Source organism: Dama dama, chromosome 4, assembly GCF_033118175.1.
Source record: "Dama dama isolate Ldn47 chromosome 4, ASM3311817v1, whole genome shotgun sequence".
NCBI classification, from domain to species: Eukaryota; Metazoa; Chordata; class Mammalia; order Artiodactyla; family Cervidae; genus Dama; species Dama dama.
Genome location: NC_083684.1, coordinates 30,343,882 through 30,371,504, shown reverse-complemented (window position 1 = coordinate 30,371,504; position 27,623 = coordinate 30,343,882). Strand labels below are relative to the sequence as shown.

Genomic DNA, 27,623 nt, shown 5'->3' with positions numbered 1-27,623 from the left:
AACTACACAAAGATAACTTCTCAGGGAACAAAAGAGAAAATGAAAGGCAGGAGTAGAAAAAGGAAGGTTAAGGAAGAAAGAGAAGCCAGGAGAACTCCAGACGAGGTCATCATTAAGGGGAGGGTTTCTGTCCAAAATTTCAGCTCCACCTCTTTCAGTCTCTGTCCCACACTTATGTTCAAGTCCAGCTGCAAGTATTCCTCAGACTGCCTGTAGGCCGGCCACAGAGGCAGACCTTTCCCATTAGGATTCCTGGAAGTGAGAGATTTTTTTTGCCTCAAATACCCAGTGAGATTTTCATCCTCAAACACCTGGTTATGGAGGAAGCTGGGAGGTTCACTTACCCAGTCCGAGCAAAGTTAGCCCAGTATCTCATCATCTTCCTGCTCAGCCCTTTCTCTTCCTCTGTGGCTTCTTCTGCAGGAAATAATCACAAAATCTCATTCCCACAATGATTTGCCAGAAGCCCAAGGGGCCTCACATTGGATGAATCACTTTCGCACTTTTCTTTCCATTGCATGCCTAACAGCCTACCAAGTCACCGTACTCATTGTGTATTTGCAATGACTTGCCCAAGGAATCATGCTTTCTAATGGCGGAGGCTGAACACACACCTTTGCTGTCTGTCCAATGCTCTTCCAGCCCTTTCCATGTGACTGTGATTTCTTGGGGACAAAGATCACCTCTCTCCCTCTCTACCAATCCATTAATTGTGGTTTTTTTATTTGAAAATGTAATACTGCTCAAAGTACAAAATTAGAAATACAGGAAGTAAATCTAATGAAAGTTAAGTTTCTTCCCATCTCTTCCCTCTAGTCACTGAGTTACCAGCCTCAGAGGCAACCATTGTTTCCTTGTTCTTGAGTGCATTTCCAAAGGAGTGCAGATGTGCACAGGGGTTTAAGCAGACATCTTTTTACACACTTGGTACTATAATGGACACACATTGTATATCTTTCTCTGTTACTAAAACTGTATCCAGGAGTTAGTTCCACATTGGCACCTATAAAACTTCCATTTGTTGCTCTTTGTTGTTCTAGAAACAGATAATATATAAATATATATTTATATGTATGTGCTTGCATGTGTGCTCAGTCGTGTCCGTCTCTTTGTGACACCATGGACTGTACCACGCCAGGCTCCTCTGTCCATGGGACTTTCCATGCAAGAATACTAGAGTGGGCTATTATTTCCTCCTCCAAGGGATCTTCCCAACCCAGGGATCAAACCCACATCTCTGGCATCTCCTGCATTGGCAGGCAGATTCTTTTCCACTGAGCCACATGGGAAGCCCATATTTACAGTTAATTATATGTAAATATGTAATTCAGGTATCCAGTACTGTATTAATGGGTCTTGACATTTTTTCAATCTTTTGCTCAAAAAAGCAATGTTTCACTGTGTGTGCATATATATTTTTGCACATGTGGAAGTACAATTGCACACAAAAAAAATCTTAGAAGTTGAATTGCTGGACTAATGATTACATGCATTTTAAGTTTTGATAGAGTGTTCCATTGATATATGAGGTGCACAAATCCCCCACTTGCTCAAATACATTATGTAAAATGTTCTTCCCAACCTTGACCTATGAAAAATGATTGGTCAAGGTTAGTTTTTAATCCTCTTTGCCAGGAGCCAGTCAGAGTAGATTTTTATGTTCAAAAGCCACTGGTGTTTCTGTTTCCATAAACTATCTATTTATATCTGTTACCCAGTTTTTCACTGGGTTGTGCTTTTCTCATTAATTTCACAAGCTCTTCAGGTATCAAGTAATTTAACTCTTTGACACAAACATATGTTGTTCATTTGTCCATTTTTGAGAGTCTATGTGCCCATCACATACTACAGACTCAGTGATAGCTACTGAGTAGTAACAGTAATATGTATTAAGCACTCACCATGTGATTTATGAGAACTGTTTCATTTAATCCTTATGACAACCTAAGAGGTAATTCTGTTATTACTGGCATTAAAGATAAGAAAAAAAAAATAAAGCAATGAACAAACCACACTACACACACTCTAGAGGAGAGGTTCTGTCCTTATCACAGAGAGGCCAGCATGAATTGGTTAAGGGTCCATATTGTGCAATTTTTTTAGTGAAATAGTTGAGTCATAACTCCTGTGTATAGTTCCTGTGGTTTTTAAATTTTTGATAACCTCACTGAACAGGTCATAAGCTCAGGAATAAATGAGCTAACCTCAGGAATAAATGAGCTAACCTCAGTAGAAACAGTTCACAAGCATTCACATAAGATCACCTGAATCCACACCACTTTCAGCTAAAATTATGAAAAATATGGCTTTTGCCTTTGAAAGCCCTGGGTAGTAGCCTCACAAGCTCTGGGAAGAGCAGGGAGGATAAGATCAGGTGTCAGGGAAAGGGAACTAAGTGGCTTTGTTTCTCAAAATGATCAGATTGAGCGACTTCACTGGTGGTCCAAAGACTAAGACTGTGCACTCCCAATGCAGGGGACCCAAGTTCGATCCCTGGTCAGGGAACTAGATCCCACATGCCGTTACTAAGAGTTCACATGGTGCAACTGACGATCCTGTGTGCTGCAAGGACAACGGAAGAACTCACATGCTACAGCTAAGACCCAGCGCAGCCAAGTAAATAAATATCGAATTGCATGAGTGCCCCCAGGAGCCCACCCTGGCTTTAGTCCAGACAGAAACATTTATCGAGCAAATGTTGGCCCTTCTTTTTCATCCTGGTTTCTAAAACTATGAGTGGGGCCATTCTCCAGGGAAAGGTTGTGTCTATAAACCAGAGGTGCAGTGCACACTGCCAGTCCTCCCAGGCTCTCGCATAGTGCTGGGGTGGGTGAGGCTTCATGCTAACGGTGGTGATTCTCTCCTTCTCCCCTTATCCTTATTTCATGTTCCTGCAAGAGCAGGAACCCCTGAGGCCAGTTTCTTACCAAACATGACAATGTTGCCCTTCAGGAAGGCGCCTCCAAAGACGAAGCGGATTTCATCAGTGTGATCAGCCTTGACATAAGGTGGCTTCCTGTCCTTCAAGCACTGGGGCTGATGCTGAAACTCATAGAAGTAAACAGGGGCACCAGCATCTACAGGAAGGTAGAGAGGGTTTGTGGGAGGCATGCAGGCAGGGGACAGGAGAGGCTGGCCCCGCACTCCACCCATCTGGTCTGGGATTCACAGACTCATAGGTGAAGCAGCCCAGAGACTAGAGGTGACCTAAACCAAGCCAACTCCTTCCTCATCTGAGGCTAGGGTTTCCTGCTCCTGGAAACAGAACTCATTACCCCTCAGGGCAGCAAAACAGTTCTATTTCTCAAAACAAACAAACAACAAAAACCAAGGGAGGGTGGGATAAATTAGGAGAATAGCATTGACATGTATTTATATACCATGTGTAAAACAGATAGTTAGTGGGAAGCTGTTGTATAGCACAGGAGGTCAGCTCTGTGCTCTGTGCTCTGTGATGACCTGGAGGGCTGGGGTAGGGGTGGATGGGAGGGAGGTCCAAGAGGGAGGGGATGTATGTATACTTATAGCTGATTCATGTTATTATACAGCAGAAACTAACACAACATCGTAAAGCAATTATTCTCCAATTAAAAAAAATTCTTTATACTGATCCAAGATATACCTCCTTGTGACTTCCTTTCACTGACCCTGGTTCAACTGTCTGCAGAAAACAGGACAAAGCTATCCTCCTGCTTCCAAGATGCTCCACTGCATCCTATATTGCTTCATCTCTCTTCTAGTAAACGTCTTTGCTCTGTCATTTCCCCTCCTTCTCTGCATCAGTTTTTCTCTATCGGATCATCACCATCAGTGGCAATAAGCTTACAAAGTCTCTCATTAAAGCACATACACACACACATGCATGCATGCATACACATAGAGAAACACACACAAACATACATACTCTTGGTCTCAACTTCCCCTCCCGTTACTGGCTTGTTTCTCTAAATCCTTTCTAGCTAGCTTCATAATGCAGTTGCCTTGTACTCACTATCTCTGCTTCCTTTCCTCTCATTTTCTCTCTTTTCATCAAAGTTTCAGGTAAAAAGCACAGATTTTAAGTGTACATTTTGATGAGATTTAACAAATGTAGGCACCTTCATGTAAACACCATCCCAGGCAGGATACAGAGCCTTTCCATCACCCCAGAAGTTCCTTGTAGCTCCTTCTAGTCATTCTACCAAGAAACACAATATTTTTATTCCTATCACAATTGATTGATTTTGCTTGTTCTTGGACTTTGTGGGAATGGAATAACACAATATGTGCTCTCCTGAACCTGGCTTCTTTGGCTCATCATCATGTTTCTGAGGTTCATCCATGTCTTCCCTGTGTCAGTAGCTGACTCCTTGTCACCAAGTAGTATGCTACTGCATGAATATACCATAAATTATTTATCTATTCGTCTGATGAAAGACATTTTGGGTTCTTTCCCGTTTTGGGCTATTATGATCGAAGCTGCTGTGGATATCCATACACAAGTCTTATGTATATTTGAGTAATACAGTAGGTATATGTTTAACTCTGTAAGAAACGTACTGTTTTCCAGAGTGATTGTAACCATTTCACATTCTTGTCAACAGTACTAAACATTCCACATCCTTGGCAATAATTTTTGGTATATGGTTTGAGTTTTTAATATTAAACATTAATCATCCTAGCAGGTGTAAATGATTGCCTCATTTTGGGTTTACTTTGCATTTCCCTGATGATTAATACTGTGGAGCACCCTTTCATGTGCTTTTTGTTCTTGTTTTTCCTCTACTGCAAAGTGTCTTTTCAAGTCCTTCACCCATTTGTAAATGGATTATTTGTCTTTTCATTATTGAACTATATGAATTCTTCTATTCTGGATATGGCTTTTTGTGGGATAGCTGTGTTGTGAATATATTCTTCCATCTGTGGCTTGCTTTTGCAGTTTCTTCACTGTAAATCTTAAAAACTCACCAACATAAAGGTCAACATTTTAACAGTTTCAGGGTGTGTAATTCAGCAGCTTTTAGAAAGTTCAGAATGTTGTGCAATCATCACCACTATCTAGGTCCAGAACATACTTGTCACTCCAGACAGAAACCCAGGTCCATTGAAGCACTCATTCCCTCATTGACCCCTCCCTTTCATTCATGGAAACTGTATGACTCTGTAGATTGGCCTATTCTGGACATAGCACATAAACAGAATCACACAACATATAACCTTTTGTGTCTGGCTTCTTACACTTAGCAGTGCTTCCAAGCTTCATCCATGTTGTGGCACGTATCAATATTTCATTCCTTTTTAATGGCCAAATAATAATTCATATATATATAAATTAAATATATATGTCCTGCATTGGCAAAAGGATTCTTTATCACTAGCATCACCTGGGAAGCCCCATAATCCAAAAAGATACATGCACCCTAATGTTCATAGCAGCAGTATTCACAATACCCAGAACACGGAAACAACCTAAATGTCCATCAACAGAAGAACGGATAAAGAAGATGTGGTGTGTAAGTGTGTATTTTTATATATACAGCGGAATACTACTCAGCCATAGAAAGAATGGAATAATGCCATCTGCTGCAACATGGATGCAACTAGAGATTACTAAGTGAAGTAAACCAGAAAGAGAAAGACAAATACCATATAATATCATTTACATGTGGTATCTAAAATATGACACAAATGAACTTAATTGTGAAATGGACTCAGAGACACAGAGAACAAATTTGTGGTTGCCAAGAGGGAAGGGGGCTGGGGGAGGAATGGCCTGGGAGTTTGGGTTTAGCAGATGAAAATTATTATATATAGAATGGATAACAACAAGGTCCTACTGTATAGCACAGGAAACTATACTCAATATCCTGTGATAAACCATAATGGAAAAGAATACTAAAAAGAATATATATATGTGTATATGTACATACATATATAGCTGAATTATTTTGCTATATAGCAGAAATTTACACAACATTGTAAATCAACTATACTTCAATTAAAAGTAAATAAATACAAACTTTTTTTAAAAAGAAAGAAGGGCAGGTTTGTGCCCCACAAGTAATCTTCTCTTTCTTGTTGCTCCACTACTCCTTACAGATATTTGGGAAGACATTTCCAAGGGCAGGGCTTCCCAGGTGATTCAGTGGTAAAGAATCCACCGGCCAATGCAGGAGACATGGGTTTGATCCCTGGGTTGGGAAGATCCCCAGGAGTAGGAATTGGCAACCTGCTCCTGTATTATTGCCTGGAAAACCTGGCAGACTGTAGCCCATGGAGTCACAAAGAGTCAGACACAACTGAGCATGCACACGCACGCATTCCAAAGAGAAAGGTAAGTGGGGGCCGGCCTCTGAAAATATGGGGGGGGGGGGATGGGACTTTTCCACATAGTCCTGAAGAAAGGAAAGTACTAGAATCAACAAGGACTGATCGACATTCCTGAACCCTGAAAGGCAGGGGAACTGCGAAGGTCAGCATGCAGGGCTATATCCCAGGCAGCCTTGGGAGCTCCCTCTCAGCAAGGGGAACAGAGGGCAGGGTAGAGCAGGTGGCTGCCAGTACACAGGCAACAGGGACCCCTGCGGCCACCAGCCTTGCAGGAGGAGGGGTGCGAGGAGACTTACCTGTGTGATATTGAGCTGTGACCAGCCCAGGGATCACAAAGAACACATCTCCAAGCAGATCCAGGAAGCGATTTCGTATATCGACCAGAGAGTGCATGTTGTAGAAATATTCATTAGCCACAAGGTATAAATACTGGACAGGGATGTGCTATAAAACATCACGGTAGCAAGAGATCCGGGTCAATCGCAATAGCCATCATAGCAAGACTCGCCAAACATTTGCCTTTGCAGGCATAATTCTAAGTGCTTTATATGCATTGTCTCATTGAATCCACACAGTGACACTATGATGCAGGCATCAGAATTAACCCCATTTGACAGGTGAGGGAACTGAGGTTTAGAGAGATGATGTGGTTTGTCCAAAGTGGTGGAACCTTGACCCCTTCACAAGTCTATTTGCATCCAGGTCCCATGTTCTTAACCCTGGTATGAGGTATTTGGTCATGTTCACCCATCCCAACAGTCTACAAGTCCCTCAAATGCAGGGAGCGTGCCTGCTATCACTGTCCAGTTCAGTTCAGTTGCTCAATCGTGTCCGACTCTTTGCGACCCCATGGACAGCAGCACACCAGGCTTCCCTGTCCATTACTAACTCCCGGGGCCTGCTCAAACTCATGTCCATTGAGTCAGTGATGCCATCCAACCGACTCATCCTCTGTTGTCCCTTTCTCCTCCTGCCTGCAATCTTTCCCAGCATCTGGGTCTTTTCCAATGAGTTGGCTCTTTGCATCAGCTGGCCAAAGTATTGGAGCTTCAACTTCAGCATCAGTCCTTCCAACGAATATTCAGGACTGATTTGTTTTAGGATTGACTGGTTTGATCTCCTTGCAGTCCAAGGGACTCTCAAAAATCTTCTTTAACACCACAGTTCAAAAGCATCAATTCTTTGGCGCTCAGCTTTCTTTATGGTCCAACTCTCACATCCCTACATGACTACTGGAAAAACCATAGCTTTGACTAGATGGACCTTTGTTGGCAAAGTAATGTCTCTGCTTTTTAATATGCTGTCTAGGTTGGTCATAGCTTGTCTTCCAAGGAGCAAATGTCTTTTAATTTCATGGCTGCAGTCACCATCTACAGTGATTTTGGAGCCCAAGAAAATAAAGTCTCTCACTGTTTCCATTGTTTCCCCAACTATTTGCTACGAAGTGATGGAACCGGATGCCATGATCTTAGTTTTCTGAGTGTTTAGTTTCAAGTCAGTTTTTTTTCACTCTCCTCTTTCACTTTCATCAAGAGGCTCTTCAGTTCCTTTATCACTGTACCCAGGACCTAAGACATGCCAGGGTGTGTGGACTCTCAAGAAACATTTATTCAACGAAAAAATGAATGAAATGAACCTGGCACACACACTGAGTGTATATTTATGGAAAGAAGAAAGGAAGGAAGGAAAGAAATCTATCTCTGTCTTAGTGTCTAAGTTAAATATATCTCTATATCCGTAGTATAGGGAGTGAATGAATAAATGATTGACTAAAGACTCTCAGCATTGCTAGAACGTAGAACAGTACCTGACTGGTATGTAGTGAATATGGGTCTCTAGTCCCAGGTAGTTTTCAGAATTCAAAACTTTTCAGTTCTTAGATGAATAATTCAGCACATATGCTGCAAATTATATGATATGTTCAGCCCCCACATCCATATGATCACAGAGAAACATATAGTTGGATAAAGTGAATGAATGTGTAGGAATAATGAAGACCAATGGCTGTGTATCAGTCTAGGTCAGTTTTGGCTGCCGTGTGGGTTATAAGAAGCTTTTGGGTTGTCAGAGCTATTTGGATGTTGAGACTGTGGATAAGGGATTGCAGAACTCTGTTTAGTGAAGATCTACTAAATGAATGAATGAATAAATCTCTATCCCAGCCTTTTCCCTGCATGTGACCCAGTTTTGTGAAATGAATGGATCTCGGAGGAGAGTCAAGCTCACTTACCAGGACTGAGTTTATCAGTTGCAGGGCGAGGGACTTGTTGGAGCCCCCAATGATCTCAGGAAACTCCTTCTGTGGAAAGAAGCAGGGAGTCCTCCATGAGTACATCAGGTCATCAGAAGGGAAAATGGTCTCCCCAAGGGTCCAGGCACCCATCTTTCTGAGGGGAGGCTGGCCAAAGCAGGAACCCTTTCAGCCCCGAGGGGTCCATGTGTAAGGAACAGCCTGAGTGGGTTGGTTGAGCAATGATGATTCTTTTTCTCACATTTGAATTTATCAGGCAACTGTTGCCTGTCATACCTGAGGTCTTGAGGGAGCTGAGTGGCCACCACGTTATGAGTTGAGTGCGTCCTCTACCAAAATCCTATATGGAACTCCTAGGACCTCAGAATGTGACTGTGTATGGAGAGGAGGGTCTTTAAAGAGGTTGTTAAACTAACATGAGGATGCTAGGTTGGGCCCTAATCCAGTCTGATCAGTGTCCTTATAAGAAGAAGAAATTTGGACGTGCAGAGACTCCAGGGGTGTGTACATGGAGGAAAGACCTTGCGAGGCCACAGCAAGAAGGTGGCCACCGGCAAACCAAAGAGGAGGCCTTGGAGGAAACCAAACCTGCTGGCACTTTGATCTTGAACTTCTAGCCTCTAGGACATTGAGAAAATACATTTCTGTGGTTTAAGCCACCTCTGCAGTATTTCATTATGGCAGCCCTAGGAAACTAATACAGACCACTACTTGGCTTCAACAGCAAGTTGAAGTGGTTTATTTATTGCTCTCTTTCTAAAGTCCTTTGTTATTGGGCTCTCTGAGAAGCCAGAAGTTGGCAGGGGCAGGCAGCGGGTGAGGCTGCAGAGTGGATGGTTAAAAACACAGAGGCTGCTTGGTATAGAGTAAGAGCTACAAGCAGTTATTTTTAAAACTGACCCTTCCCTGGCCAATATCACAGCTTAAAAACACGAAGGAATAGAAATAGTATTCACTTGTCAAATGAATTTCTCTGGTACATTTTCTGCTGAAAATCTTGGGGTAATGAATCATGACAGATATTTAAACAAATCTGTCTTGTGGAATCTGAGAGAACCCCTAGAGTCATTCAAATAATCCACAAGTACATTTTAACTGCTAAGAACCCTCTCTGTATGTTCAGGAGCTAGGATTGGTTTTTGGAGACTGTCTATGGTCTCAGACAACCACAGAAGGACAGCACTCATGCAGGCTTTTGTGCTATACAGACCTGGGCACCAAGTCCAGTCCTTCCACTTGAATAATTCCAATATCTAACATATGCCTAGCACTTAGACCATATGCCAGGCTATTTGATGTGTACCTGTGAGGCAGGAAGTAACTTTAGCCGTATTTCATAGATGAGGGAACAGAGGTTCAGAGAGGTTAGGCAGCTCCTCAAAGGTCACACAGCTGGTAAATAGAGAACTCAGATTTACAGGCAGAACCTAAATATATAAAACTTATACACTGCTGTCTCCTCTTGAGCTCGGAGATTTAGGAAAGTCACATGAGCCTCTCTGAGCCTCAGTTTCTTTAGCTGCTAAATGGGGATAATAATGCCTGTTTGCATTATTGTACAGTTGCCAAACACTTGGCTTATGAAAGACACTCAGTCACAGTGATTACGGTGATGTGGCTGTTATCAGTAGCACCTTTCTTTCTTTCTCTAGTACAGATCCACAAAGCATTAAAAGAACTAACTTAAGCCACAGTCTGTGACTCAGTTGCTTCCATTACAACGAAGGAAAAAAAAAAAATTCCCACCCCACCTGCCCTGAAACACTGCTCTGTATGTCAAATGAATAATCGCCAGAATATGCGTTTAACAACCCAGTGAACTCAGGGTTTTGGTTCCAGAGGACCACCAGCTAGCCTTTAACTTGACAAACCACTGTGTTTCACAGCCTGCATTTCATACACTGTATTTCATTGCCCCTATTTGAAAGGTGGAGGTTGATCTGTAGAAATGAACCAGGAAATATTAAGAATTGAGCACTCTCTTCTGAGGACAGCACGCATGTGTGCTAAGTTACTGTAGTTGTGTCTGAATCTGTGCGACCCTGTAGACCGTAGCCTGACAGGCTCCTCTGTCCATGGGATTCTCCAGGCAAGAACACTGGAGTGGGTTGCCATTTCCTCCTCCAGGGAACCTTTCCCAACCATGGATCAAACTTGCATCTCTTATGTCTCCTGCATTGGCAGGTGGGTTCTTTACCACTAGCGCCACCTGGGAAGCCCTCTAAGGACAGATGAAAAGCTTATTTTAAATGCGGAGACTCAAACTACAGGGTCAAACAAATCATGGCTCCTACTAAGCATTCAGATCTCAGCTCAAATGGTCCCTCCTCAGAGAAGCCTTTCCTGACCCCTTTTCCCTAAAGGGAGCCTTAGGAGGCTCCCTAAAGAAGCCTCCTCTTCTCAGTCTATGCCCTTCATAGCCCTTAGACTCTTTGAAACCATCCATTCAATCCTGCATATCATCTGTCTCTTCCCTTGAGAATGTAAGCTGGCAAAAAGCAGGAACAATGTGACTTGCTCATTGCTGAATGCTGTTTTTTTTTTTTTTTTTTTAAATGAGTGCAGGGCATAGAGTAAACCCTTGGTTCATATTTGTTGGATGAATGAAACAATTCAATAATTTTGCAACTTGCACTGGCATTCTTGGAAATGAAATGCCAGAACCAAGGCTGGACATGAAAGTGTGAAGGTCTGCAGTTTTCTAAACCGGTATGAATTTCACCTTTGAGGGAGAAACAGTGCTTATTTGAAACAATCATTGTAATATTTTGAACAAAGCTCACTTGGATCTATCACTTTTTTGTACCGTTGTTCCTTTAACCCTATAGGAAGAACAGAGTGAACACTTGCTACAGCTGCCCCCAATCCACAGTTCTCCTCCTTCAGAGAGAAAAAGTGACTGCTGTGTACTTGGGGTGATGGGCTCCAGCCCTCATAATGCTGGTGAGATCCATGTGCATGCCCAGTGTGAAGCAGACAGCTGCCTGACTGTTGAAGGAGTGGGAGGAGGCACAGAGGAATTCTTACCATGGGTAGCAGGAAGCCACACTCGTGATTATTGACTCCGATGATGGAAGGAACCAGATGAAATGATTTTTGAGCCAACAGGTCTAGCGGCTCATTAGGAAAGAAAAGGCCATCAACCACTCGAGTGAAAGACTTGGTTTTCTGAAACAAGGAAGAAGAGAAAAATCGGCAGCTGTTTCATTTCACAAAATCTGCTGTCCCCAGACTCTAGCCCAACTGAACCAATCCACTATAGCAAAAGGCATTAAGAAAAGAAAAATCAATCACTCTTGGCCCATCCCGAGGCATCAGTGCTGCCTGGCCAACTCTGTCACTTAGTTGGGAAAAGGGGCCCAACTTTTCCGGGCCTGAATTTCCTGGTCTTCTAAAGGTGGATAAAAAAGTAGTAACTCCCTATGATATATAATACCTTATAATATATATTATATATATATAATATAATTCTCAGAAAGTGGCTCCAAGACCAGCAGCATTGCCTGGGAACTTGTTAGAAATGCAAATTCTCGGGCTTCCCTGGTGGTCTAGTGGTAAAGAACCTGCCAGCCAATGCAGGGAACACAGGTTTGATCCCCGGTCCAGGAAGATCCCACGTGCCTCAGAGGAACTAAGCCCAGTGCGCCACAACGACTGAAGCCCAAGTGCCTGGAGCCCGTGCTCCACAGCAAGAGAAGCCACCGCTGCCACCAAGAGTAGCCCCTGCTCTCCAGAGAAACCAGAGAAACCCTGCACGGCAATGAAGACCCAGCACAGCCAAAAATAAACAAATAAACAAAAATAAATCTTAAAAAAAACACAAATGAATTCTCATGCCTTATCCCAGGCCTGCCAAATACAAAACTCTGGGGTGTGCAGCTCAGCAACCAGCCCTCTAGGTGAGTCTGATGCATTCTCAAGCATGGAACCACTGTCCAAATGCAATGGGCAGAGAGCTGAGGTGAGGGGATGGCCAGGGTAGTGTGGGTTGGTGTGCGCGTCTTCCCAAGGCATCTTCCTCAGCACTGAGACTTGGGTCTGGATGGATGGTTCTTGGGTCTTAGGAAGCAACATCTGATTCTATTCATGAGTTTTCTTCTTTTTTTTTTAAGGTCTCTGTTTTGGGAGTAGGGGTACAAGAGAGCCCACAAAAAGAACTTTCACACTACATTGAGTCAAGAACTTATCTATTTCCTGGATCCTAGTACAACTTGAAGCAGATTTTTTAATCCATGCCAAATAATTGCTTAACAAATGTTGGAATTGGACAGTAAGGACTTCATTGTCTCTCAAGGACTATCAGAGGGTCTCAAGATTAGAAGATTAGGCATAAAAGATTATCCAGTCCAATGAATTACTTGGTGATTGAAATTCATCTGCAGTCATTTAGACCCTGCTTGCATACCTACAGAGGTGGGTATCTCACTGTGTTCTAAAGGAGCTGATCCCTTTTCAGATAACTGAGTTTTTAGAAAGTGCTTAGTTATGGCTCCCCAACTTCCAGCTCTTGATCTTGACGTTAGCTCCTGGTGGCCTGTGGAGTAAATGTGGACCCTGGTCCCTGTGAGATCCCTTCACTGATGTAGAGATAATCGCAATCTTTGTTGTGTCTTCTCCAAGTTAAGCAGCACCCTGGCTTGTCAATCTCCTTAAAATAAACTATAAGAGTTCTATATCCCACATTGCTTTTTTAATAGTTATTACTAGGAATCCCCAACCCCTATCTGTTCAAGTTCTGAATCGAAATAAATAAGAGAGAGGTAGGATTTGTTTACGATTCCATTCAAAGGACAACCTTGTCCCCAAATTCCCCTCCCTCTTCACCTGGTTGATGCTCAGCAACTCCTTGGAGGACTTTGCCCGCAGGCACTGCAGCAGAGCCACGGAGTTTGACACGCTGCAGTCACAAATACTTGCAATTGTCTGCAACTATTTTCAGAGAAGGAACAGGTCAGTGCACAGAACTGAAAGCCTCCAGGAAAATGAGAGTTGAAAAACGTCCTCAATCCAGCCCTAGGCTGCTGCTTTATATATGAAGACCAGCATGTGGCCTCTCCCACCACAGGCCCATAATGGAATGCACACATTGAGGACAGGTTGGCATTGCATCATCCTTTCTCTCTTGCCTGACCCTCCTCACCATCTTTAGTAATCACCTGAGTTGGATCTGTCTCAGCCTGTCAGCCCTGCTCAAGCCCCACCACCACCCCAACCATCTGAACATGTCCTGAACATCCTTTTTCTGTCTCTACACCAATTCCATTTATTCCTGAAGGCCCCAGCCCCATCTTTTCCAGGATGTCCTTTTAGACTATAGACCCCGTGAGTCCTTCCTCTTCTAATCTCCTGTTGCTCTAAGTGTCCTCACCTTCCTGCCCTAGTTAGTCTTTGCCAAACACCTTCCTGCTCTCTCCCTGGACTTGGCCCTTGAAAGTAGTGGTCCTTACTCTTCTGGGAGTCATGGATGCTCTGAGTATCCAATGGAAGCTACAGACCCTCTCCCTGAAAGATGCACACACACGCAGTCTGCAAAGAACTGCAGGGGTTCTAGAACCACCTCTTCTACTTTCCATGGATTCCAGGTTAAAAATCATAAAAAGGATTGATGCCATCCAACCATCTTATCTTCTGTCACCCCCGCTTCTCCTGCCCTCAGTCTTTCCCAGCATCAGGGTATTTTCCAATGAGTTGGCTCTTCGCATCAGGTGGCCAAAGTAGATTAAGTAAATAAGCCATACATAATATAGAGGACTGAGTTATATATCAGCAAAAGAATATACCAGCAAAGAATAATGGATAAGATGTAAGAACTATCACACACACACAGTCTTAAGTTAGTATGCGCCTTCTCCACTTAAACACTCATTGGTCTTAAAATAGAGCAGGGAAAACAATGAGCACTCAATATATGTGTGGCAAACGCACAAACTAAAAGTAGCTTGATATATCATTCTACCAAAATCAATATTCTCTGTGTATTGAGAGTATTTTTAAAAATCATATTAGAGCTCTAGGTTCCCACTCTAGGTTGCTATTTTCTACAAGGTGTTTAAAAAAATGCACCACTATTGTGAATGATACCCAGGAGATGGCTCCATAGTCCAGTGCTAAATTAGTATTCATTGAGTGAATCGGCTCATTCGTGAGCTCATTCATTCAGCAAACATTTAGAATCTCCTAATACACATCAGATACTCTGCTGGGACATGAAAGATACAGAGAGATCTTGACCTCCAGGTCCTCTTATCTGGTAGAGCGCTAAGACAAGATGATAGATGACAAATATCTGGGGCACATGCTTCACTTCCCCCTCACAATCTCATGCCAGACAGCATTTATCAGTCACAGTGTTATTTCACTCTGAGCTGGAAACAACCTCAGAACCTTTCTTAACATAGCACTCTAGGTGAAGTAGAGAAAGCAGATAAGCGATACATAACATACAAAACTGAGTCATATATCACCAGCAAAGAATAATGGATAAGATGTAAGACTACCACACATCTGCTTACATCGCCCCTCCCACCCCGCCACACACAGGCAAGCACACCGGCAGTAGTGCATTGTGCACCTGGGCCCATGTCCTATTGAACCAGACCTTCCATGAAGTCAGAAGGGTCACCTCGGGCCAACATCAGATCCTTTGGTCATGGTCAGTACGGACAGCCAAGCAGACGGTCTCTGGACACCTGACCCCATTCTCTCTTGACCAAAGAGAGGAAGCTGGAGAGCTGGAGAAGAGTTAACAATATACCTACATCATTGTTCCTCTCGTAATCAGGGGCCTTCAGGTAAGGGATGATGGCCACCCCACTCTCCATGATGGCTCTGTGGAATAAGCCTTCAGTCATGGGGGACAGAATCTGGAGAGAGAACACAGGAGGCCCAGGAAACTTTATTCAGGGAGCTTCCCACCCATCACACAGAACACCCAGCCTTTCTTTAGAGAAAACTTGCATAGAGATGCAGATGTGGAGAACAGACTTGTGGACACAGCGGGGGAGGGTGAGGGTGGGATGAACTGAGAAAGTAGCCCTGGCGTGTATATATTACCATGTGTAAAGCAGACAGCTAGTGGGAAACTGCTGCATGACACAGGGAGCCCCACCTGGCACCCTGTGACAACCTAGAGAGGTGGCAGGAGGGAGGTGGTGGGGGGCTAAAGAGGGAGGGACACATGTATACGCAGGGCTGATTTGTGTTGTGTGGCAGAAACAATAAATATTTTAAAGCAATTAAAAAATTAAAAATAATAAAAGAAATAAAGAAAACTTCCTAGGAAGCCTCCTTAAGTGTTCTAAACTTAGAGGGAAAAAAGTCTTGGTTTGGGAATTTCAAGGATTAGCTGCAAAGGTTTGGGCAAGTCTTCTAACCTCTCAGAGGCCCAGGTTCCTCATGAACTTGGAGGTCAAGCCTTCTGGCATGGGAGTGCTGGCTCCTTCACTTCTTGCCCTTGAAATAAGACTAAGCCCCTCACTCACCATGTATTTGTGAGGTTCGAGGGAGACAATGTGTTTATGAGCATTTGTTCAACATGAAAGCAGCAATTAGATGTGCATGACTCATTGTCTTCATTTTTGTCACCTCCCCCACCAAGGTTCCTTCAGGTCCCAAAGAGAAGAAACTTACAAGGCTGGAAACACTTATCGCTCCTGCTGACTCGCCGAAGATGGTCACGCAGCCTGGGTCCCCACCGAAGGACTCAATGTTTTCCTGGACCCACATCAGGGCAGCCACCTGGTCCATGAAAGCCCAGTTCCCCAGCGCATGCTTGTCCCCTGTGCTGTGGATGAGAGGCAGGGTGAGAACGCTCATCTGGCCACTGTCTGCTTCCCACAGCCCCGGGGGTCGGAGGAGGAGGCTGTGGGCTGTGTCAGGGCACCGCCACTCCAGCTGGAGAAAAGCGGGGAGTCAGAGGCCTGGGGTCGCTGGGAGAACCAGGCTTAATTTTCACCCTCTGTTGGGATTTGGGTTTCTTTGAGAATCTGATGAAAACTCTATACCCTCAGAAAAATGTATGGACAATCTAGTATGTGCAATTTCAGGGTATTCACAGGCTCCCCTGAATCCATGGATTCCAGAAGAGTCCTGCTCCTGAAAGTTGGTCTGCACCAGGAAGCAAGACCTCCCTGGGCACAGGGGTTCCAAGTGAATGACTGAATGAAAAATAATGATAATAATAGCAGCTGTTGCAGCATCATGTACAATGCTGTCCCCAGGGCTTTATAGCTGAAGTTCCTTTAACCTCCCACTCTGTGAGGTAGGTGGTGCTGGTCTTTCTCCTTCATCCTTCTGGGTCCTCTCTGCCCTTCTCCACCTTGTTCTCAAAAGGCTGACTTTCATGAACTACCCCACCCAGGCTCCCCACTGTGTGCAGTCAGAGGAAGGCACTGGATGGGGGTTTCAGGGTGGAATATTGAGAGACAGATTCCATCACTCCATGTTCCCCCACCTCTGCTGGGAAGTGGTTTGGGCAGTGGCTGCATTTCTTGGCAGCCAGAACTCACTCACGTCACGCCCACCCCCATCAGTGGTATCCGCAACCATGTTCTAAGGATACTGAGGGATTCATCATTTCCATCTCACAGACAGGAAGCAGAGGCATGAGAGGTGAAGTTCCTTGCCCAGGAGCTAGAAAATTGCAGATCTGGGTCCATTCTCCTAACTGTGTCCCCGTGCTCTTGGGTAGTTCATGTATGCTACCCACCATGTATGAGAGTAACCTCGGGATCATAGTCTACTCCTCCTCCATCTTCTAATTCCCCACACCCACTCTTCTCCTTGGTTCTCTCTGTCTGTCCCTGATGCCTGGGATGGCCCCAACTCCACCCTCTCTCTCCCACAATGCCTGCATCTGGTCAGGAGCCACACTGCTAATTTCACCTCCACTCCATCACGGCTCCCACGTTGGTTCCCATTCCTCCCTTTGTTTATCCTGATTCATAATCTGGTCACTTATGATCTGGGTGACCATGAGCAAGTCACTTAACGTGCTTTGCCTCAACGTTCTTATGTCTGAATGGGGTTGATTAATGGTACCTGCTTCACATGACTGTTGTGAAGACTGACGGTGCAAGCACACAGTAAGTACCATATCCATGTTAGCAATCCCTCTAGCTATTCAGCCACCAGCCTGCTTCACCCCATGACCTGCATCTAGGCTGTATAGCAGCACCCCAATCAGATGTCCCATCTGAAGCCCAGGCACCCCTGGGCCAGCCTGCACCCTGCTCTGAGTGACTTTCCACTATACTGCTCTGCAGGGCACTCCTGGATTCTTCCTTCTTTATCCACTAAAAACCAGTCACCAGGCACAGCCTGGCATTCAGGGTCTTTCCCAATCAGGCCTGGCCCTACCTTTTCACACCCATTTCCTTTCATGTCCTCAGTTACCTGTCTATTAGAACCCAGATGTTATAAACAACCTTTGGAAACCTTTCTGTTGAGAGAATATTAGGCAGAATCCCAGTGTACAGACCTGCTAAACATGTAATCACTCTGGTCAGGACATTAGTCTGATCTCAGTCCTTTCTGCCTCCACTGCAGCCTCTCAGTCACCTCCCTGTGCTACATGCCCCAAAACCCAGTTTGCAAATACTGTTCCAGCCCCACATGCGGCTACGTTTCCTTCCAACTTCCTAGTCTTTGCTCAGGCTCTCTCCCAACCCCTCGTGCCTAAGTCTAACCCCGTCTTTAAGGTGCAGTTGGTTCCAATCCCACCTCTCTCAGGAAGACTGGCTGATTTCTTGCAGCTCCCGCCTGTTTCTACATGCAGCTCTAGCGCCTCTTACCCTCAGAATGTGACTGATGTCCTGCCTGGGAGCCTGGGGATTTGTGTCCCTGTGTTATTTTCCCCCTGACACTGGCAGCCTCTCAAGGGCGGGATCCATGCTGGACTCCTTGCTGACTTCCCCATACTTTCTGACCTTTGGCTCACACTGCATCCTGGCCAGGGCTTGAGTTCTGCCATCTTCTACGTGGGATCAAGGAAGCGGCCAAGAGACCTAGTTCTGTTCTGTGACTTCTGGGAAGTTGTTTCACCCCTCTGTGCTTCCATTTTTCAAGTGTAAAATGAGAAATAACAACAGTATGTTTCTCACAGAATTAGTCTGGGGTGAGTTATAACGAATGCATAGCAAGTGCCCGGCATGGTGTTGGGCTCATATGAGCACTGAAACATGCTTGATATTACTTGGTGGGGGAGGGAAGTCATCAATGGAGTGATTATTCCTAGGTGAGCACTGGAGGAGCCTTGATGTGGGGCCCGACGGCAGACACTTGGAACTGCTCACACTCCCGGTTTCCTCATCTGCCAGGAACACGTTTCCCTTGCAGTTGAGTGTGCTATTATGACTGAGTTCTGCCAACTGTATGTAAACAGAGCAACAATCATCCCCTCCAAGCTGACCTGGAAAGACCACCCTGGTATGACTCTCCTGCTTGTTCTCCATCTGCTGGCCAAGTGCAGAGGAGTTGGGTGGGGCCCTAGAGGAGAGATGGAAGGAGCCTGGGTCCCTGATTGACCGTGGAGAAGAATGCCTGTCAGTCAGAAACACTTGGCTGGATTTCAGTTGAGTGAGAAGGCAATTTTTATAATTTGAAGCCACTAATGCTTGGGGCTCATCTGTTACAGCTGCTAAAATGACCTAACTAGTTTGGGCCAAATTAGTTCAGAGTCACTGAAGGCGCATTTCTCCTTAGGTTGCCAAGCACTAAGTTCCCTGTGGCTGTGCCCAGCTGCTCCTTGGGGGTCAGGGGTGTCAATCCCTTGGGGAGACTCACTTGAAGAAGCCAAATATTCCTAGTCGGTACTGGATGGTCACAACCAGCACGTTCTCATAGGAAGCCAGGGCGGACCCATCGAAGATGGACGCTGAGCCAGTCTCGAATGCGCCGCCGGGGAGCCACACCATGACCTAAGGAAGGGGAAAGGAACCCTCCAGCCAGTCCATCAGGCACCCACAGCCCCTCCCCATGCATGCTGGGACATTCTTTCTTTAGGGAAATAGGAATGTTTCACTTTCCTTCCCAAACAGCCTCAAAGGTTTTGCCTTTTGAAGAAGGCCCAGGGTTAAGTATGTGGCTGCTAGCATGTGAGTGCCTGGGTTTGATTCCCATCTCTGCCCTTGACTAGCGGTGTGGCTTTGAGCAGCCTTCTGAACCTCTCTGAGGTTCGTTTTTCTCATCTGTAAGATGTGCAGAATGAAAGTGTCTCATTTATGAGGTTAGCATGACGTTTAAAAAAAATTCTTCATCTGAAGTTCATGGAACAACATTGGCGTATTTCAAGAGCTCAAAAAGTGTTAACTGAATGTCATGAAACTTGTGACCCACAGAAAAATGGAAATAGCTATAAGCGATATATGAGACCAAGAGCCACTTAAACTGTTTTAATCTAGAGTTTATATCCACTTACAGAGAGAAGAGAAGAGAGGAGGGAAAAAGAGAAAAGTGTGGAAGTTTTACTTTATCAATTAGAAAAACTGGGACCAGGAAACATCAAACATTCAAATGGTATTATCACCATGTATATACTTAATGTATGTGTGCGAAGTCACTTCAGTCGTGTCCAACTCTTTGCCACCCCATGGACTATAGCCCGCCAGGCTGCCCTGTCCATGAGATTCTCCAGGCAGGAATACTGGAGTGGGTCGCCATTACCTTCTCCAAGGGATCTTCCCGGCCCAGGGATCGAACCTGAGTCTCTTACTAAGTCTCCTGCATTGGCAGGCAAGTTCTTTACCACTAGCACCACCTGGGAAGCCCATACTTAATGACTATTACCATGTATATACTAATTTTTAAACAACCCCTTCTCTTCTAAAAGTCATGTTAATGACTATAACTCATGGGGTAGGAAAGAGAAGAAAGCCATGGAGGTAAAGGAGAACTGGACCAAGCACTGGCTCGATACCCAGATCTGCCACTTACTGTGTGTCTAACGTGGACCAAGTTGCTTATGCCCTCCCTGATTCTCCGCTTCCTCATCTGTAGAATAGGTCCATAATCCTCCCCCACTTGGTTATTGTGGGGGCTGAGATGAGAGAATGAACTGTGCCTGGCACACAGTCAGCCCTCAATAGGTGCTGCTGTTATGATACAGTAGAGCAAGTCTCTGTTGCAGTGGCAAGGGGGAGAGAGAGGGTGATGGAGGGTGTGGTTCAAAATTAGATGTATAGTACACTCACTTGTACAAAGATCTTTCTCATTCTTAAGTGAAACATTTCCCATTATAACCTGTTTTCATCTGAAAATAAAAAAATTTGCAAAAGGCAACTATCTTCTTTAAAACAGGATGTCCCCCAGACTTCCTGAGTGGGCCAGTGGATAAGAATCTGTTTGCCAATGCAGGGGACACTGGTTAAATCCCTGGTCTGGGAAGATTCCACATGCCTCAAAGTGACTAAGCTCGTGTGCCACAACTACTGAGCTCTCGCTCTAGAGCCTGGGAGCCATGGCTACTGAAGCCCATGCCCCCTAGAGCCCATGTTCTGCAATAAGACAAGCCCCAGCTCACAGCAACTAGAGAAAAACCCTCGCAGCAACAAAGACACAGCGTGGCCAAAAAGAAACGAATACATAAATATTTTTTAAAAGATAGGATTTCCCAAACCAAAAAACTCAGAGTCCTTCAAAGCAGGGTCTTTTCTGTTTGCAGACTATTTAATACCCAACAGAGGCGAAAAACAAAACAAAATAAACAATCAGAGGTCAAATCACTAACCATAAAGAAGTAATCACAAAAGAAGACAAAGCAAATCTGTCAGTAGAATGATTTTTAAGAAAGCTATTGACATGTCAAGTGAGTACATTTCCCTTTTACCCAAGGGAGCCTAGATTCGATTCCAGATATCCAGCCACTCCACCCAGGTCCCAGGCCCAGAACCTGTAACTGCGGTCCCCAGCACAGCAGGAGCTGTGAGCCTCACCGGGAGCCTGGAGCCGGTCTCTGCATGGGCTGGTGCGTAGATGTTAAGGTACAGGCAGTCTTCCGATACTCTGAATTTGGGGTAACGCACCTTGAGAATGTGTTGATCTGTGAACAGCCACTCTAAGTTCTGGAAGCACCTTGGAAAAGGGAAGGAGAAACCCCCAGAGTTGCTGTCAGCAGACCTGCCTGGGAGGGGCCAGCTTTTGTGACAGCAGGGAGGCCTAGTGATCTCCTATGCCTGAGCAGAATAGGGATTCAGTGCTCTGGTACAAAATTTAAAAACGTCCCAGCCCCCAGGGTGGACCATACAAGCTGTGCATGTTAAAGTCACTTCAGTTGTGTCCAACTCTTTGCGACCCTATGGATTATAACCCACTAGGCTTACATGGGATTCTGTCCATGGGATTCTCCAGGCAAGAATACTGGAGTGGGTTGCCATGCCCTCCTCCAGGGGATCTTCCTGAACCCAGGGATCCAACCCATATCTTCTGGGTCTCCTGCACTGGCAGGCAGATTCTTTACCACTGGTGCCACCTGGGAAGCCCAAACAAGCTATAATTCTTTTTGATCTGGTTTCTGGGTAAGAAGGCACATTGTGCAGAATAATTATACCATGAACCCCCAGGACCCACTCATGCCTACCCCCATCACCATGATCCAGACATACACATAAAGACTCAAGCTCGCTCAACAATTCTCCAAGCTGTAGACAGTAGGTCACAGGGATGTATATCAAGGGTTGTGCTCTTGCGGCTCCTTTTTCTGCCTCTAGAGGAACAAAAGGACATTCCCAGGCCTTTCTACCGGAAACAACAGAGGTAGGCTAGCAGGAAGATTCCTGCAATCAGGACTTTGCTTAAGCTTGTCCCTCTGCCCTGGCTACTTTCTCCCCAGACCTGCTTGTTCACATTCTTCCCTTTCTTTCAGACTCTGTCAAAGTGTCACCTTCTCCAAGAAGCCTCCTGAGATTTCTCCAGCTAGACCATAGCTCTTTGGAATTGTTTAGTCGCTAAGTCGTGTCAGACTGTTTTGCGACCCCATGGACTGTAGCCTGCCTGGCTCCTCTGTCCATGGGGTTTCCCAGGCAAGAATACTCAAGTGAGTTGCCATTTCCTTCTCCAGGGGAGCTTTCCAACCCAGGGATTGAACCCGTGTCTCCTGCGTTGGCAGGTGGATTCTTTACCACTGAGCCACCTGGGAGGTCTTTGGAAACACGTATATATTTTGTGTTCTTTCCTAGAATCTCTCCTAGTGAGCAGCTAAAAGCCTAGGGTTCTGTGTGAGTCACCATGGTACCTTAGAGTCCCTATCCCAAGGCATAGTAGGATTAAGTGAGATTATATATGTAAATATGTCTAGTAAGTGCTCAACTAATGTTCATTGTTTTTCTAAAATAGAATAGTGTACAGATTAGGCAGCAGAAAATCATTGCTTCAAATGCTTTTTTCTTCCTTTGTATGTTGTATATCAGAAATTGGGGCTCACTGCTTTTAACAAAGCCATATCTGGCCTCCCCTCAAGACTCCCTCGCTGACCTGCTCTGACTCCCTAATGCTTGCCTTGTCACCCCATATTTTAACTGTCCTTATTGTTTATGTCTTCACCACCACAGCCAGTCTGCAGATTCCTTGAGGGAAGCTGTGTCTAACTCACTGTCATGATCCCAGGGCCTAACGGAGAGCCAGGTTCTGAGTTGATTCTCAGTGGATATTAGTTGAATGAATGAATGAACACACAAGGTTCAACTTATTGTCCTCAGTGCCTGGACAACATAGGGTTTTCTTCTGTGGCTTAGTTTTCTGGCACCAGGGTCCTCCCTCTGCCTGGGACCCCAGTACCAAGAACCAACATGGTCCAATCTGAGGGCTTCACAGAATCTGAGAGTTGAAAGATTCTTGGCAGACTTCGCTGGTGGTCCAGTGTTCAAGAATCTGCCTGCCAGTGCAGGGGACACAGGTTGGATCCCTGGTCTGGGAAGACTCCACATGCTGAGGGGCAGCTAGGCCCATGAGCCACAACTACTGACCTCGTGTGCTGAAGCCTGCATGCCTAGAGCCTGCACCCCTAGAGCCTACTCTTTACAACAAGAGAAGTCACCGTGATGAGAAACCTGTGCAATGGGCTAGAAAGCAGCCCCTGCTCACCAGAATGAGAGAGAGCCCGAGCAGCGACGAAGACCCAGCACAGCCAAAAGTAAGTAAATAAATAAACTTATACTAAAAAAAAAGATTCTTGGCATTTCCAAGCCTCACCTTCCACCCAGTGCACAAGACACCTCCACAATTTACCTGGGAGCTGCTTGTTCATCTAAGCTGGAAAATTTGCAGTGTCTGGGATAATCAGCCCTCCCAGCTGCCCTGGGTCACAGAGACACATTCATGTATCCGTTCCACAGGTAATCATGGATTCCCCACTATGGGCCAGGCCCTGCATTGGGCACCATGTGAATCGCTAGAGTTAAAATTCCTCTGGGATGGTTCTCACCCTAAAGACCTGACCCAGTCCCATGGTGGAGACTAAGCCTGGGGTAGAGGTCACTTGGAGACGCATCAATAACCTCTTTTAACCCAAAGACTCAGTCAGCCCATCACAGTGGTTCCCTAGCCTGACTGGTCCTCAATATCGCTTGAGAGCTTCTTTACAACCCAGTTTCCCAGGCCCAGCTCTGGGGATCCAGGGAGTTCAGAAGAGAGCCCAGGGACTCTGCTTGTTTAAACAGGTGGGGAACCATGTTAAACAAGGTGGGGAGCCATGCCATCACAGAAGCCTCAATCACACCTGACCCTCCGCATCCTCCTCACAAATGCACCCCCTTTTCCACTGGGCTGCATGACCTTTACTCCCCCTCCACATTCTGCTCCTACTCACAGGTCACAGGCCACCCCTGGGACCAAGCCAGTTCTTACAATTTAGGGTAGGACGTGGCATTTAGGAAACCATTCCAGGGCAGTAAAGGCTCCGGGTTTGCAAATCGCAGGGGCCCTACAGGGGGTGCGGCATAAGGGACCCCAAGGAACACATTCACGAGCATGTCGTTTCCCAGAACAGAAGCTTGCGTCCCCCGGACCCATCCCAGGTTGGTGTGCCTGGTTGGTGCATCGGCGGTGGCTGGCCCTGAGGAAACACATAGGGAGGAATTAGGGGCGCGAGGAAGAGGCTGGGAACAAGCCAAACTCAGAGTTTCCCAAGGTGGGGCGCTCTTTCTCAACCCAGAGACTGTGCAAGTATCTGGACTCCTTCTCAATGAATCCATGTCCACTGCTCCTTTGACATTCCCCAAGAAGTCATCTTCATCAGAGCACTCACTGAATGTCTCCTAGGGGCACAGCACCAAGCCACAAAACTTTCTAAGATGTAAGCTGGGAACCCATCTCCCTGCTGCTGCACACAAGCTTTTCTTCACTGTGGAAGAGATGCACACTAGCCTTTATAGAGCCTGTGTGTGTTAGTCATTCAATTGTGTCCATCTCTTTGTGACCCCACGGACTGTGTAGCCCTCCAGACTCCTCTGTCCACGGAATTCTCCAGGCAAGAATGCTGGAGTAGGTTGCCATGCCCTTCTCCAGGGGATCTTCCCGACCCAGGGATCGAACCTGGATTTCCAGCATTGCAGGTGGATTCTTTACCCTAGGACTCAATAAAATCTGGCCCACATTTCAGTTATTTTTATACCCACCGGCATAACTGCTGGCATGTCTGTGTATCACCTGTGTGACTACTGGCTTTCTTCTTTTCTTAAAATTAAATTGAGATAGACTTCTAAAATTTTACTTAGGGGAATTCTAAACAATGCCATCTATGGAACTGTGGCTTTGATGACTTAGGTATATGCTTTTGAGTACACAAGAAAATACATATAGAGCAACAAAACCAAAAAATTATCTTATGCTATCTGAAATCAGTTCATTTACCTCCAGGGGTACAAGGATAACACTTACAGAGACTGTGCAAGTTTCTCGGTATCCACATCAAATATGGAACCTTGAGAAGTTAGTTGCCCAGCTATTTACTTAGGAGGGCCCAGATTTCTTGGCATTACCTGTTCTAAGTCATTTCAACAGTGACAGTCCTGCCTCAGCAGTAGGTGTTATAGAAACACAGGCTCCGTTCCACGCCCTTCCAAGCCTCCCAAGATTCAAGCAACCCAAAGACAGGACAGGATCTTCTGTGCTCTACACACACCTGAGAAGGAGACTCTGGCCTGGGGCTCTCAGCAACACCAGGACATGGGTCAGGTGCCCTGAGGTTCTACACAACCCTCCATTTTCCATTTTCCACCAGTGAAAAATCCTCCAAGGCAGGGAAATCCCCTATCCCATCTTCTGAGAGCCGTCCTCTCCCACTGGGCGTCTCACCCTTGATGGCAGCTGCAAGGACCCAAACAGCCCAGATCAGGGTCTGGCCTGGGTGCACCCACTCCCCAGTCATCTGGCCGGCCCGCCTGACTCTCTGGACATCCATGGCCACAGCTGGCCTCAAGGATCTTCCGTCAGGGACAAGAAGATAGGAGACAAGTGTTGAGCAGGCAGACACAGGACACAGCCTCAGTGAAGAATAATAGCTAAGATTTTCAGAGGAATTGGCCAAACAAGACTTTCCTGTTCTGATTTACATAAGAAGCTGATGATTAACTCTTGAGTGCAGGATTGGGTGTGTGTGGGGGCGGGGGGCATTTAGAGATAATTTGATTCACAGGATGGTAGAGTCAGAAAGTCCATTTGGGAACTTTTGGGTGCATCTCAACTCAGATGCCTACAGAGGCTAGGAAGGCAGCAAACAAGCAGTGAATGAAGCTGGCCAGAAGAGGCAATAGGGAATGGTAGGGACTGTGGAAAACCAGACAGCACATGCTCTGTTTAAAGGGGCAATGACTACTTCACTCCAGTAAACTTTTAGTTCATGATGAATTAGGTTGGCCAAACTAGAAGTCTATGATACTTCTCAATTCTTAAATGTGGCCCCAATTTTAAAAAAAAATCACCATGTGAGCCCAACAGCATTTCTACTGGCTTGAGTTGTGTTGTGGATGAAGACTCTGCAATCCTAATCTAGTTCCAGGCTCCCCACAGTAAATATAAAGAGACAAACCTAGGGATCGAAATTATCATAAGCCATTCTGTTGGGACCATTCTGTTGGGACAGCATTCTGGATTCTTGTTGCAGTACTGGTGGGTCATGGATGATCCACCTCAGAACCCAGGATCATCACCATTCTGCCCCTCACAAGCTCCATACCTCACGTAGGGTTAAAGACTCAGGATAGAGCTTCCCAAATATTTGGGGCTGGGCCAGTGGGGTCAGAATTATCAGGGGCACTTGTTGAAAAGTGCGTTCTTCTGCCCCACCCCCTGGAGATGCAGGGAAGGAATTTAACAACAGCAATAGTGGGTTTGAGAAGCAAGGGAAGTTTTCTAGAATAGTCAGTCACCTCCTAAAAGAGACAGGGGAGTTATGAGCCAGATACAGAACTCTGCACTAGCAGGTAAGGTCATCCTCAAGGTCAGGGCAAGGGGCTGCCTGATGTACTTTGTTCATTGGTGCTCCATAAACTTTCGTGGATATGAAGTCCTCCAGTAAATAATATCTTCCTTCCCAGCTGCAACTGCATATCTGCTATGCCACTGACAGCACTAAGGACTGTGGAAAAGGGACTTCAGTGGAGTCTTTTGTGAGGGTTTGATTCTTAATTCAGCAAAAACCCCACATGGTTCAAATAAACCTCGAAAAATCCCTCAAATTGTCTTTGAAATCTGGTGAACACCTATGGACAGTGATCCCTATGCATGACGAGAACCACTGGGGACCGGGGGTAAGGACGAGAGGGACTGCTTATTTCAGGGGTCTTAAGGTCCAGATTGCCCACTTTTAGGTGACCATAAATCCTGGGAGGTGAATGGGGGATGGGGCCAGAATATCGAAAACATTTCCAGCTTGTCTGCATGGTTTACTTATTTTGGTTTAACATGAGGCATACAAACACCTTTTAAAAAAGTTTTTATTTGGTTGTGTCGGGCTTTAGTTGCAGCACATGGAATCTTTGTTGCATCATGCAGGATCTTTCGTGATGGCACATGGACTTTCTAGCAAACGGGCTTCAGAGTGCGTGGGCTCAGCAGGTGCTGTGCACGGGCT

At 45.5% G+C, this 27,623-nt stretch overlaps 1 protein-coding gene across 2 annotated transcripts; it reads right to left on the bottom strand.

The window, feature by feature from the left end:
* Positions 1-18: 18 nt before the first annotated feature.
* CES5A (carboxylesterase 5A) lies at positions 19-25,919 on the bottom strand. Of its 2 annotated transcripts, XM_061134551.1 has the most exons (13): positions 25,847-25,919; positions 24,398-24,605; positions 21,490-21,628; positions 19,343-19,476; positions 16,190-16,343; positions 15,319-15,423; positions 13,385-13,489; positions 11,588-11,728; positions 8,540-8,608; positions 6,606-6,753; positions 2,928-3,077; positions 345-417; positions 19-252 (listed from the first exon to the last, which is right to left on the bottom strand). In XM_061134551.1, exons 1-13 carry the CDS (start codon positions 25,917-25,919, stop codon positions 21-23), a joined length of 1,731 nt encoding a protein of 576 aa, XP_060990534.1. In that variant the 3' UTR covers positions 19-20. The 2 variants fall into 2 exon arrangements, with proteins under 2 accessions (XP_060990534.1, XP_060990539.1); XM_061134556.1 differs by lacking the exon at positions 2,928-3,077.
* Between the last annotated feature and the right edge of the window lie 1,704 nt (positions 25,920-27,623).